A 12961-nucleotide genomic window follows, 5' to 3' on the forward strand; every position below is an offset into this window, starting at 1 on the left:
GCAGCGTAGCAGACTGTACGGCGCGGCTCACAACGGGTGTTATGTTTTTGGAAAGGACTGGAGCTGAAAAGCAAAAGAGTTCTCAAGTCCAACATTGGACTGAGTGGGTGGGCTTCAGAATTTGCAAATGGACACTGGGGCAATCCCTCCAAGTGGCAAAACGATCAATCTACCATATCTAATTCAATGGTCACATGTGTCACCCTTCATTGCCTCTTTCGTGTTGCGAATTTTCATATGCCTTCTTGTTATCAGGGATTGAAACATCCGCAGGAAGGATCCCTCTGGTGGAATTTCTTTTCCCTCTGAATCTGAGGAGTAACGTGGTTTGTGCCGCCAGATCCGACGGGTTTCCTTATTAACCAAACACACGAAAAATGCAGCCAACCGCACGCTTCGTCCCTCTACGACGATTTATTAAAGCTGAATTTGTCTACTGTTAAACCAGTTGTCTAATTCTAAATCAGCTTTTCCAACATGAGCTATGAGCTGCTGCCAGACAGTCCCATCTGCATTTTCTCACCAACGTTGGGTCTGGCCAAGATTCCACCTCTATCGTCGCCGCTAGAAATTAGCTTTTATCATCTCACCACCCTGTGCATGAATCTGGGGTCTAGAATGGCGTGAATATTACAGGGGCAAATACGATGGTGGCCAGATGGTCGATGTTGGTGACAAAAGCCACGAATCCGACTCGGCTGCGCCCCAGGATATTTCTAGTGCTGGAAAGAGTTTCATGGTAGAATCTACATGAAGCACCGAGATCTCAAGGTGGGCTGTTGCCATAACTATCACACCTGGCAATACGCCGATGAGTTGAGTGCATAAATGGATACATCCTTCACTGTGCTAGCCCCAAGGTCGTACACCGGCAGCAAATCACGCTCTTCTAAGTCTAGGGGCCTTCAGAACGCGAAAATAAGGACAAGAAACACCGCATACCCCGACGTGGTGAGTCGGTTGCAGGCAAAAGCAGGCTTGAGCTTTCCGATGAGGTTCTATGCCCTGGTGCTGAGTCCACCTCCTGCACCAGGAATTAGTTGAGGATCCCGTCCAGCGGAGGGCGAAGCTACCGTTTGACAGCAACCTCAAGAGCGAAAACATTATTAGGAATTCATGTATGGGGCTTTGGAATAGCCAGTCGAGTCACAGCAAAGGCGAGTGACTGTTCCTTTGCTCACTCTTGTTGGATGCCGTAGGCTCCGGGGGGCCGGAGATCTTTCACCACCAACTTGAAGGTGTTGTTGAGGTCGCCCATACTTCTCAAGGCGAGATCCTTGGTGCTGTCGAGCAGCGTCGCATGATTCTCCGAAGTCGTGTCAAAATCGGCTTCGAACACACACTCGAGCTCGCAAGCCATGGTGCGGGCCCGAGTCTTAACAGTAGTTTGCCCCCACCACGCAGCCACTGGAGCACGTCCGCTGCCCACCGCTTACCTGTAGCCTCCCCCTTGCGGAGCCAGTTGACGGCATCATGTCCATTGCTGCTCAACCAGGGCACCAGGCGAGAAGACAGCACAGCTAAGACCAGCAAATCCTTCCTCTGGATGCCTCAGGTCAGCCCAGTCACCAACCCTTCCAAGATTGACGGAAGAGGCGAAGGGCTCAGATGCGTGCACGAGTCGCCAATGTCAAATTGATAGTTTTGGTAAGTCACTGGGCCCTTTCGTTCCTGCCAAGCTCACGACTCACCGTCTCCCAGACTTCTACATAAGGTCCCAATTCTTTTGGCTTCCAACTCCTCAGTCCCAGGTCGAATTCCACCAAGACCAACATCGCTACAGCAGCCATTCAAAAGCAGCCAACAGGAACAACAAGGACGACAGAGAGTAACCGGAAAGTCTTCCACAAGCACAAATCATGACGACAGTCACTAAAGTCGAAGTTGATGATTATGTGCTTGTCCATGGAGACAACCGCAACAAGAAGTATATAGGCCAAGTCAAGTCTATGGATCACTTCAGGGGGCAGACCATGTACCATGTCGAGCGAATCTTTTCCCGAGCAGCGGTTACCGCGTGAGTTTCGATTCAGGCCCCTACCTAATCCCTTCAAGCTTGCTCACTGTCACTAGAACTATAGAGGGCGAGAATCAGCACTGGGGGTGGGTTCGAGTTTATGGAAGTGACAACGTGGATGAGTCAGAACTGGAATGGTGGGAGCGACCTTTGCCAGCGAAGCGAGCTCGAGCGTGATCTTGTAGACCACGACAGATTGGCATGCAGGGATATTCTGAGCTCAGTTTTGGTACGGGCGACTTACTTTGGAGGTGAAAGGTAATGGAGCCAGAATTCAATTTATAAATTGAATTCATTTGATTCTATCTTTCCTGGCGTCAAGACATTGAACATCTGATTCAGGGAAATGCTCCATGTTGCTTCTGCTTTCAAGACCAGCCATGAGAACAATTGAAGTTCCACCCACCCCAGGCGTGAGACCCGTCGCTTTCTGGTCGGAGCCGCAGAAGAGCATTATGAGGCAACACAGTGATATCGGTGATTTGGAGCAAACAACATGTTCCCTATATCTGAGCCCCGACATGTGAATCGAGGTGACACTCGGGCAGATATTAGCACACCAGCATGTGGTACCATGTGTTCAGATGCCAAATGGCTACCTAGAACGCGAAATGCCCGTGGCTTACATACCACGAAATAGCATATTTATCTGGTCGCAGAATAAAATTATAAAAATGTCATGAAGGGGAATCGAACCCCTGCCCCAGGCATGGGAAGCCTGGATTCTACCACTAAACTATCATGACTACCAGAACAGTGTGGTTTTGAGAGTACATAAGCTGTTTTCCGTCAGCAAGAGGTGGGAACCGTTGCGAGGGAGGCCTCAAGGTGGCAGGCATTGTGCGGAGACGCTGTCACGAGGGTGGAGACGGGCATTCCACATGTAGCCCCCGCGCCCCTCTCTACGACTGCACAATGGCTGAATCCGTATGGGTGAAAGGGCGGAAACCGCGGTTGAGGAAAAGCAAACATCTTTGGGCGTCTGGAACACGGAAAAAGGCAGACGCGGCATACTTCGCACAAGACATGGCGGGTCACATCAACAGATTCGAGCGCTTTAGGGTCAGACCCTGGTCAGCAGTGAGGATAAGGCATAACGTTTTGGATTGGTGTCAAAGGGTCTTGAGGCTCGAGGAAACTTGGGATGCAGTGGCAAGTAACCTCGAATGCTCCTCTGATACTACCAGAGATACAGTACATGTATAATGGTACTCGAGTTGAATTGTTAAACCGTCTCCTCTCAACGTGCAAAGAAAACCAAACATCGTAACAGTGTCACGTTGCCTCAATGAGCCCACTCAACAATCTTAGTAATAATACGATGGCGATAAGTCCAGCTCCTAGCCCTCTTGCCAAGGATATACATCGGGATGGTCGTAAGCACCACCGCCGCCGTGATGCCGCCGATGACGAAGAAGCAGTTCCGCACGCCTTGGACCATGATCCAGTCATTGGAATAAAAGGTCAGCCCGAAGGCGAACATGTTCTTGACAAAGTTCATGATGGCGAACGCCTCGGCCGCCTGCTCGCGGTGGCAGTCGACGATGTAGGTGACCACGCCGGTCGTGCCGAGCTGGACGCCGAGGTTGATCAGGCCCAGGCACACGATGACGGGCACGGGCCAGGGGTCCTGGGCGTAGAGGGACTGGCCCCAAGAGAAGAACCCCACAGCGGTGAAGACTAAATATGTGGTCATGATGGGCAGTCGGAATTCAGGCTCTGGGGAAAAAACTGTCATTAGACGGTTGGTCGAGATGAGAAGGGATGATGAGCAAGCCTACCGAAGATACCCTTGTTCCTCTTTGACATGAACTTAGCGAGGCCATCAATGAGAGCACCAGCCAGGGCTGTGGCTATTAGTGTGGCCACAAAGGAGGAGAGGTTCGAGGCGCCGACAGCCGTGATGGAGAAGTTGTAAGGAGGCGCCGAGAAGATCTGCGACAGCGTGATGGAGATGAGCACCAGCCACGAGATGCACGTTGTGAACAGCAGCGTGGCCCAGCAGACCATGGGCGAGCCGAGGAAGAAGAACGGGCGGATGAGGGTCCGCCAGAACGATGTCTTGTCCCAATATCCGCTGTACGGGAGGAGCTCGCGCACGAACGACTTCTTGGGCTCGTTGCTTGACTCTGTGGCCGGGCTGGAGGTCGTCTTCTCCTCGGTGTGCTCGAAATCGGATTTCTTGTCGAGCACCTGGCTGAAGGACTTATCCGTGGTGTCGATGTCAATTGCGCCGTGGCGGTGGTAAGCTGACTCGGGCATGAAGAGCACAGTGAGTATCAGCTGCAGGACAAACGCCCCGCCCATTGCGTTCAGGCAGATTCGGTAGGACCCGTATTGGATAATGGAGCCAGCTATCCGTATTTAGCCATCTTGCACACATTTGGCTTTTGGTAGGGCCATCACTCACCGATGGGAGAGGCGAGGTTGATGCCGCCCAGAACGCCGAGGTTGAACACAGCAGACTGGAAGCCACGCTCGTGTACAAACCAGATGTCGGCGATGGAGGCCGGTACGAGGGCTTCCATAGGAGCCATGGCAAACCCCTGAACCGCCCGTGCCGCGGCGAGGGACCCGAACGACTTGGACTCGGCAGCCCAGAAACACGAGACCATGAGCAGGATAGATGTCACGATGTAAACCGGTCGCTTCCCGATCTTCACGGCCAGGGCATTGCAGACCAGACTAGACACGGCGATGGCAACGATACAAGAGCCCTGGAGGCCGAGGGTGAACTGCTGCAAGGGGATGTCGAACTGCTCGGCGAGGGGTGCCAGGGCGGCTGTGAGCAATGGGCCGACCGCTGTGTAATCGCGTCAGTGACGTGCTTGGATCAGTTGTAGTAGAGTATGGACCGAATAAAGTTACGTACCTCCTACACATCCACAGCCATACGCGATGGCAACCGTGAACATCCTCTTCTTCCATTTCGGCCAGTTGTAAGGATCATTGGGCGAGTCAGACGGCTGCGGGACCAGCACGATCTGCCCGGTCGGGTCGTGCTTCAGGAAGTTGGAATCGATGCCCGCCGCCGTGTCCTCGAGCCCGACATGGCCTAGCTCATTCAAGGGCGACGTCCCGGGGACGTGCTCCAGTTCGCGGTCCTCGAGTATCCCCAGAGGCATTTTTTTTGCTTGTCAACGGTGCGTACGTCAATATTTTTTTTCAAAGAGATGAGGACACCATTTGCTTGGAGAAACCTGCCCAGCCGCGAGATGCGTTGTTCGTGGGCGCCGGGCCCCAGGTTATAATCCCGAGAATCACACCCTCCCCCACAACCACGGGCACGTCAAGCAAGGTCTGCGGGCAGGTGTCACCCGTGTGTTTCAGCGCTCTTAGACGTCGCTGTGTAAGCGATTGCTCAGAGCAAGAAACCCAGCTCCATAGCCCATTTTAGCCGAATTCAAGCAGATCTAAGCATTTAGGGTGCGGGGGAATGGCCGGGCGTGTGGATCTGGGGTAGACGGGCATGAACCACGTATGCATGGACGCGCCCGGGACAACGTTGTTTCGCTGGTACCGCCGAATATCGCTTCGCCGGAAAGGGTGTGTGATTGCTGTGTTATCTCGGGTGATATGTTTGATGCGTCTTTTCTTCCCATCCTGGTTGGCCTGCGGCTCGTCAGGCTGTTCCGTCTTTATGTGCATCTCGTACCGAGCACGCCAATTAGGCCCAGAGGTCCTGCATCCGAAAAGCTTGCTCGGGGACCGTCTACAGAATATAGTCTGACCTCTTCATTTATTCATCAGCGCCAAGACGCTGACGTCGAGCTGTGTGGATGAACTCAAATAGAACCTGCAAGGGAATGGTGACACTGCGTGAGGGGATTGAGTATTGAGCCGCTGCAGTCATTGTTCCACCGGACGATGCAAGTCAGATTTATATATGAGAGACACATGTCAGATTCCCTAATTGCTTATCTCGACCACCGTGCATAATCAAGCATAACCTAAGCTCCAAAACCTCTGCAGGTTCTTCTTACTATCCTCATCAACATAGTCATGTGGTGGGCGAAGAGTGGCGTTATCCCCATGAATTTCGGCCAGTTCGCCATTCAAGCTTGGATCGTCCACAAACTTTGTAACACCCTTGATCAACGTTGACATCGGTGTAATGACCATGCTCTCGAATAGTGCCTTGTTTGGTGCGATATTCGTGACTAGCGCGATATTGTCAGCTGGAGGCTCGGAAGAGCAGGGGAATGGTATGTCCGACCTAGTACTGCAGGCGCCAGACCATTGATCTGGATCTTGTGGCGCTCGACTATCGGCGCGGTAGAGCGAACGAGGCCTATTACGCCTGCCTTTGCAGCTGCGTAGAGTGGTGAAACCGGGAATGGGTAGAGCCCGGCGTTGGAAGCTGTGCAGATGATCGAACCTCGAGAAGGGCCTGTGGATGGGTTCTTGTTCATGTAATGTATGGCGAGTTTCACAGCTGCGACTCAGGTCAGTTTGAGTAACTAACTCGACATAGCCCATGACCAAGACTTACAGTAGATAACGCCAGAAAGGTCCACATCCATGATCTTCAAGTTGGGCTCCTTGGGCTCGTCCTCTTCGATGCTTGCTAGAGCGCTCCCGCCTTGCTCGGAGATCCCAGCGTTTGCCATGACAATATCGATTCGTCCGAACTCCTGGAATACATCTTTGAAAGCTTGTGCTTGGCTTTCCCACGACGAGACGTCGCACTTCTTGAACTGAATTTTGGCTTCGGGGTTTTTCTTCGCGACGCCGGAGACAACCTGGTTTCCGACTTCTAGGTTCACGTCGAAGACTGCGACGTTGTTCCCCTGCGAAGCAAAGTGCTCCACCATAGCAAGACCGATGCCGCTGGCGCCCCCTGTCACAATGACAGTCTGACCGTTGACTGGCTCGCTGCCCATGATAAGCACCTTAACTCGCAGACTTTGTTGATGGGGATTTAAGAATTCGTTTTCAAGCAGCACGCGAAGTCGGAATCTGGATTTGGCCCGTATGTGCTGATGTTTTCGTCTGCTTAGAGCTCTCTTGGCTGGGCGTCCGGGGTCTCTCCTCTCTCCAACAGATATAGTCGACCCGGGCTCCACACAATGATGTCGAGCTGCCGGTCCCGCCGGTTTGGGCGCCAATTTGGGTGCCGGTTTGGGTGCCGAGACTTTGGGGGTTTTGGCTTTCAATGCTTGGATTGATTGTCACGAGGACAACCCCGCAGCCACGTCTCGTCTAGTATCGTCGTTGCGGGTACCTAGTGCCCCTCGGCCAACAGATGATAAACCGAGACCTATTCCTCCATCCTCCATCGTCGAACGCGTAGTGGTTCGAACAAGATTGACTCGGTCTCAAGATCCAAATCCTACCGTCTATACCAAAACTCAACATCCCCCGCACCGCACTGCCATAGTAACGCATCCTTTGAGTTCCAATTTTGCTATGGCTGAGATACACTTTTCTGAGGAGGATGCCAGGGCATTAAAGGGCAGGGTTGTTGTGTTGACAGGTGCGAGCTACCCATACACCATCTATCTGCCTACCCAGGAACACTGACATCGAATTTCCTGCAAGGCGGAGCGCAAGGCATTGGTGCAGCGGCCGTAGCATTGTACCACAGCCAAGGCGCACATGTCTACTTCGGAGACTGGGACGAGGCGAAAGGCAAGGCAGTTATGCGAGAACTGCAATCCAAAAACACAGGAGGCTCGGTGCATTTCCAGAAGCTCGACGTCCGGGATTACGACTCGCAGCTAGCCCTCTTCGATACGCCATTTAAGGACCACGGCCGTGTTGACGTCGCCGTGTCCTGTGCTGCCGTGAGGGAGAAAGGCGGGTGGTTTGAGCCAGAAGATTTGGACTTGGCGAGCGTCCGGCTTGTGAGTGGAGATCCTCTGGAGAACGGAAGAGTGACGATTTGACCTTCGCCCTAGGAGCCCGTGCCACTCAAAGATCACATCGACATAAACTTGGTTAGTGTTTTATCATTTTGCCGGATCGCCCTGGCGTACATGAAGGCCAGCCATCCTGCAGGCGAGGAGGGCACAGACTTTTCAAAATCCATCGTGCTCGTCTCTTCAATAGCCGGCATCACCGAGGCACCCGGGCTGTTCGCCTATTCGACAGCGAAACATGGCGTTATTGGTCTCATGCGAGCCCTCCGGCCATGGGCGCCCCTCAAATACGGAGTTAGGGTGAATGCGCTTTGCCCATGGGCCACCGACACTCAACTGCTTGGTGTGAGAGAGAAGTGGGTTAAAGAGAAGATGCCATTGAATGCACCGACCGATGTCGGGAAGATCATACTCCAATGCTCAGCCGATCGGGGTCTCAATGGGAAAGCTGTTTTCATCACGGGAGGAAGATTCTTCGATACTGAGGAGGGTGTCGATAGAACACTGCCGCAGTGGATGGGGGAGCAGAACGCGAAAGATTTCCTCAAGGGCCAAGAGCTCCTTGGGCTGGTGAGTCCAGGTCATACCTCTACGATGATATCTTCGTGCTAAACAAATATGTCATTACAGGGAGACGTCTGGACAGACTAAGCCATCGAGAAGTTGACTTTTCGGATGGTGCACGAGCAGGGAAGCTCTTCCGGCCTTGTGGTTCATCCGACAGACTTCAAATTATAGCGAACAAAACGTGAGTGTCAATTCATCTATAGTATAAACCAGAATAAGACGTGATTCTATGAAGCGGCGCCATGTGGTAAATTCACCCGCTTGGGATCCATCCTCAGATGCTGCTCCTCCCGGGCTCCTTTGTTTTGTAATCGTGTGTCAGACCATCTAAATTCAATATGCATCATGCTCCTTCAACGATCGCCTCCCGTTCCTTTGTAGTCGCATGCACTTCCGCAACACGAGCCTCCTGTTCCTCGATTTCCACCTGCTTCGCCCAGCATGTCCCGCAATACAGCACCTCGGGCCGCATTCCCATGGGCTTGTTATCCAGACCCTTCCGAAATGCCTCCTGAAAAGCAGCACAATGTGCCTCGCCTTCGGGGCCGCGGTGTTGCTCTGCCGCGCGTGCCGAGATGGCGGCTGATTCTTTCTGGGTGATGTATGAGTTTGGATCCTTGGGCCACCAGGTCTTCCCGCCCGGGTCGGTGACGGTGACGGTTGGGACGCCCGGCATCGGCTCCGGCGGCTTTTCCGTCATCGGCAGCAACACCCATCGCCGGCATTCGTTGTCCCTGTGAAAAGGTAGTTCGCGCTGCCTTTCACGTCGCAGAAGAGCTCTGAGGCTGACTCTGAGGCGGTCCGCTTTTTCGATGTCCCTCGATCTTATGGCATTTTTCTCTCGGTGGACGAAATCCCTTGGCGGCACTGGGAGGAAGTCCAGGTCCTTCGCGTGCCTCGTGATGATTGTCTTCCAATAGTTTACCTCCTTCTCTCTTCTGATCCGGCATTGAAGGCATTGTTGTTTTGCTCCATACCTGGGTGCGACAACGGGAGACGGCTTGATTAATGGGTGGATGCCGTGCAGCCGACTGTTTTCACCTTCTTCCATCTCGTTGATGGGTGTGCACACAGATAGGGCCATGATGAAGTGGTGGATGAGTTGGCAAATGTCGTGCAAGAGGGTTTTGGTGGTTGCAAATTTGATTAATGTAGCAGCTTTGCCTCCGAAGACGGGGCTCGAATACTGACAGGACAAATTAGCAAAGCTTCACGAATCGATATCTGGGCGTATGCAGTACTCACTGAGGACAAGCCGTATTGACAGGGAAAAGAATCTTGTGGATGCGAAGACCGGTCGACTGCCATCTATCGACTCAGATGTGTGATGTTTGTAAGTGTGATGTGACAGGATGAGTGGACAGATGGTGTGTTTAAGGGTAAAAGGCGAAATGTATGTCAGAGTTCGACAATCTAGTTATTTCCAATAAATAACTAGCAACTACGTTATGCAAGTTGGTATTTTTTTCAATTAATGGTCCGCACCTTGACGGCGTACACCTTAATGAGCACACTATTCGAATATAGCGTGAACTTAATAGAGCACACTATGTACAACATTCCAGAGATTTCAGGCAATCACACATGGTCAAATCACTCGAGATATGAGATACGTGTAGGATTGTAGGTCAGCATGTTTTGGGCTGACTCGTTCACTCAACCGATTGTGTTGAGTAAATATATAAGACTAATCACATGGTGAGTCTCATATAATAGGATGTATGTGCATAAAGTTGTGCTCATGGCAGACCCTTGAGGCTGTGCGTCTTCCGTCCGAGCAGCTCATGTGCACCAGTACTGCTATCCGATCTCCTCCCATCGCTGCCTCCGCTAACATCCATCCTTTCCTGCCCACCTCCATCCGACTTCTCCACCATTCCTGCCGTAGACTTTGTTTAGTTCTGGGCGTTGAAGTTTGCCAACGTCTGCATGTTGGCTGCAAACTCTGCGTCGCCAAACAAGTCGTTATTCAAGTCTTGCAGAAAAGAATCGCCCGGACCAGACAGCGGCTGGCCAACCTGCGCCTGGTGCTGCTCTTGGGTTGGCTGCTGCTCCTGAATAACGGGCTGCGGCGCCTGGATGGCGGGCTGATCCAGACCCATGAACTGATTGATGAGATCCGCGGAGAAGGAGTCAGCGGGGTCGAGTGTCCAGTCGAATTCCATGTTTTCTAAAGGCTGGTCGTTGCCGAAGCCAAAGTCCTCCCAGCCGTTGGCCATGTTGAACTCAGCTTGAGTCTGCAGAGGTGCTCCAAAGGCGTTATGGCTCTGGTCTGCCGCCGCAGTAGGTGTCTGGTTGTTGGCGCGGTCGGTTTGATTTGGGCCGGCGTTGTTGTTGACGAGGTTGGTCGCCTGGTGGTTCTGCTCGGCGAGACCGAGGTTCAGGTCGTTGTTGGTAGAGTTGTTCGCCTGCGAGGTTTGCTGGACGAATCCGTCGTTGAGGTTACGACCGTGATGAGTCTGGTCGAAGACGCGATGGTTTGGGTTGGCGGCGCCTTGAATCGTGTCGACGGGATTGGCGTTGGGCTGGCCGCTGGTGAGGCCTGTCTCGGTGAGCTGCATTGGCTGCACCTGTTCCTGTCTCGGAGCCTCGCCTTGGTTCTGGGCTTGAGGCATCTGAGTAGACTGCTTTGTAGTTCTCGGGCGCTTGGTGGGGCGGCCCTGAGTAGAGTTCGCTGGGTTGCGATTGCCGTTGGCTTTCCTGACATTGGCGTCCTAAGCCGCTGTCTGGGTTGCTCGAACGACATCAGAGACCTCAGCAACAGCCTCGTTTTGGGTCTCAGCCTCGGTATCAGCCGCGGCTCTCTTCCCCTTGCCCTTTCTCCCTGTTCCCTTCTTCGCGGACTCGGCGGCGAGGACCTTGGCTTTGCCAGAGTTGTTCCTGATGTTGGTGGTCTTCTTGCGGCGCTCACCCGCAGGATCAGCAGCAATGCGAGCGAGCAAATTGTCGGCTGTCATTGCGCTGCGGCAGAGGAGTTTGTTGACCTAGGCGAACGATCAATATTCTGTCCCGCACCAAATTGACACTTGTTATATCGGGTTAATTCGTGGGGCCACTGCTTACACTCAGAGCTGCCACCACCTCGTTGACTTTGGCCTCGAAGGTTGGTTCTTGCACGACCTTGAAGTCTGGCGTAGTCACGGGCTGTCCTGACTGGACTTTCAGAATGTACATCTGTGTTAAAAAAAAATGGGTTAGCATTGGTAACCTTGACGCAGGTTCGTCGCATCAAAAACTAACCATGAGGTCGTGGGCCAAGAGCTCCACCTCGATGGGCGACAGTCCCTGAACGATCTTCACAGCCAGGCAATTGGCGAATTCACCTGTTTCAGATGCGGGATCCTGCTCGCCATCGAGGTTGAAGAAGGCGTCAAAGATTCGCTGCCTGACTCTCGATTGACCAGCTGCATCCTTCGGGTAGTCCTGAGCCCTATTCTCATAGCTGCCGCCGCTGAGCTTGGCCTTCCAGACTGCTTGCTTGTAACGGCGGTAGTCGGTATCGTTCTGAATGTAGCCAACGAAAGCGTTTCCCTTCTCCCCAACAAGGGCCTTGACGCGGGCCTGAAATTCCTCGGGGCTTTCGGTCTTCGTTGAAGGCTGAGCCACGCCAACATCAGGAGCATTGCCAGCGTTCAGAGGAGAACTGGCATCAGGAGGTGAGCCGGAGCCAGTATGATGATCGACGCCAGGCGTAATGGGATGAGGGAGAGAAGCAGTCGTATTGTTGGCTGGGTGAGGGGTTTGGTTGGTAGAGGGACGTGCTATGTCGACATTGGGAGCATTGTCGCCAGATGGATTCGCGTGGGTAGCAGAATCAGTGGCCTGGTTCTGGTACTGCTGTGGAGTTCCGTACTGCTGAGGAGTCCCGTGCTGCGGAGTTCCGTTCTGAGGAGTTCCGTACTGCTGAGGAGTCTGGTATCGAGGAGTCTGGTACTGCTGGGGACTCTGGGACTGAGGAGTCAGGTACTGCTGAGGACTCTGGAACTGCGGAGGAGTCTGGCATTGCTGAGGATACTGCGGCTGGCCGGGCTGAGACGCGACCGCAGACGCGAGCTGGTAAAGCGCGTTCATGGCGGCAGGGTTGTTGAACATAGGAAGAACGGGGTTCCAGCCGTTTCCATTGACGGTCTGGTGACTAGTAGGGAAGCACGGAGGGCCTTGCGGGGCCTGCTGAGCGCTCTGCGCGTGGCCTTGGGCGACGGGCATGGGCGCGCCAGAGCTGCCGCGGATGGTCATCTCGTAGGTGGTGCCGTCGATGTTGGCCATCTGATGCTGACCGGGGAAGCCAGGCTGGACTTGAGGGTTACCCTGGTGGGTGTACGCGTTGTGGTGAGGGACGCGCATGGCGGTGAGGTGGTTGTTGGCAACAGGCGTCGCTGCATTCGCGCCGTTGACGTGGGTTGTCGGCTGACCAGCAAAGCCAGGACGAGATTGAGCACCGTTGGGAGTACCGTTGGTGGTCTGCATTTTGTTTATGGTGATTCTCCTGAGAGGCAGTAGTTAGTATTGCCTGTCA

General features: G+C 53.5%; 6 protein-coding genes and 1 non-coding gene across 7 annotated transcripts; 1 reads left to right on the forward strand and 6 right to left on the reverse strand.

Moving 5' to 3' along the window:
• Nucleotides 1–889: 889 nt before the first annotated feature.
• Nucleotides 890–1360, reverse strand: INS49_004572 (uncharacterized protein; the record flags this gene model as incomplete). The annotated part of the gene is made up of 3 exons (XM_043165361.1): nt 890–895; nt 943–1024; nt 1182–1360. The coding sequence occupies 3 exons, from the start codon at nt 1358–1360 to the stop codon at nt 890–892; spliced, it is 267 nt and encodes an 88-aa protein (XP_043018076.1).
• Nucleotides 1361–2692: 1332 nt separating this feature from the next.
• INS49_004573 lies at nt 2693–2763 on the reverse strand. The gene has a single exon. It is a non-coding gene; the product is annotated as a tRNA-Gly (tRNA).
• Nucleotides 2764–3302: 539 nt separating this feature from the next.
• Nucleotides 3303–5142, reverse strand: INS49_004574 (uncharacterized protein; the record flags this gene model as incomplete). Its single annotated transcript, XM_043165362.1, has 4 exons — nt 3303–3736; nt 3799–4371; nt 4428–4820; nt 4890–5142. 4 exons carry the CDS (start codon nt 5140–5142, stop codon nt 3303–3305), a joined length of 1653 nt encoding a protein of 550 aa, XP_043018077.1.
• An 814-nt stretch (nt 5143–5956) lies between these two features.
• Nucleotides 5957–6900, reverse strand: INS49_004575 (uncharacterized protein; the record flags this gene model as incomplete). Its single annotated transcript, XM_043165363.1, has 3 exons — nt 5957–6177; nt 6234–6452; nt 6510–6900. The coding sequence occupies 3 exons, from the start codon at nt 6898–6900 to the stop codon at nt 5957–5959; spliced, it is 831 nt and encodes a 276-aa protein (XP_043018078.1).
• A 526-nt stretch (nt 6901–7426) lies between these two features.
• Nucleotides 7427–8529, forward strand: INS49_004576 (uncharacterized protein; the record flags this gene model as incomplete). The annotated part of the gene is made up of 4 exons (XM_043165364.1): nt 7427–7493; nt 7559–7863; nt 7918–8448; nt 8509–8529. The coding sequence occupies 4 exons, from the start codon at nt 7427–7429 to the stop codon at nt 8527–8529; spliced, it is 924 nt and encodes a 307-aa protein (XP_043018079.1).
• A 259-nt stretch (nt 8530–8788) lies between these two features.
• INS49_004577 (uncharacterized protein) lies at nt 8789–9529 on the reverse strand (the record flags this gene model as incomplete). The annotated part of the gene is made up of 1 exon (XM_043165365.1): nt 8789–9529. The coding sequence occupies one exon, from the start codon at nt 9527–9529 to the stop codon at nt 8789–8791; it is 741 nt and encodes a 246-aa protein (XP_043018080.1).
• An 811-nt stretch (nt 9530–10340) lies between these two features.
• INS49_004578 (uncharacterized protein) lies at nt 10341–12912 on the reverse strand (the record flags this gene model as incomplete). Its single annotated transcript, XM_043165366.1, has 4 exons — nt 10341–11159; nt 11208–11429; nt 11509–11619; nt 11686–12912. 4 exons carry the CDS (start codon nt 12910–12912, stop codon nt 10341–10343), a joined length of 2379 nt encoding a protein of 792 aa, XP_043018081.1.
• Nucleotides 12913–12961: the final 49 nt, after the last annotated feature.

This window comes from Diaporthe citri (assembly GCF_014595645.1).
Source record: "Diaporthe citri strain NFHF-8-4 chromosome Unknown scaffold_12, whole genome shotgun sequence".
In the NCBI taxonomy this organism is placed as follows: domain Eukaryota; kingdom Fungi; phylum Ascomycota; class Sordariomycetes; order Diaporthales; family Diaporthaceae; genus Diaporthe; species Diaporthe citri.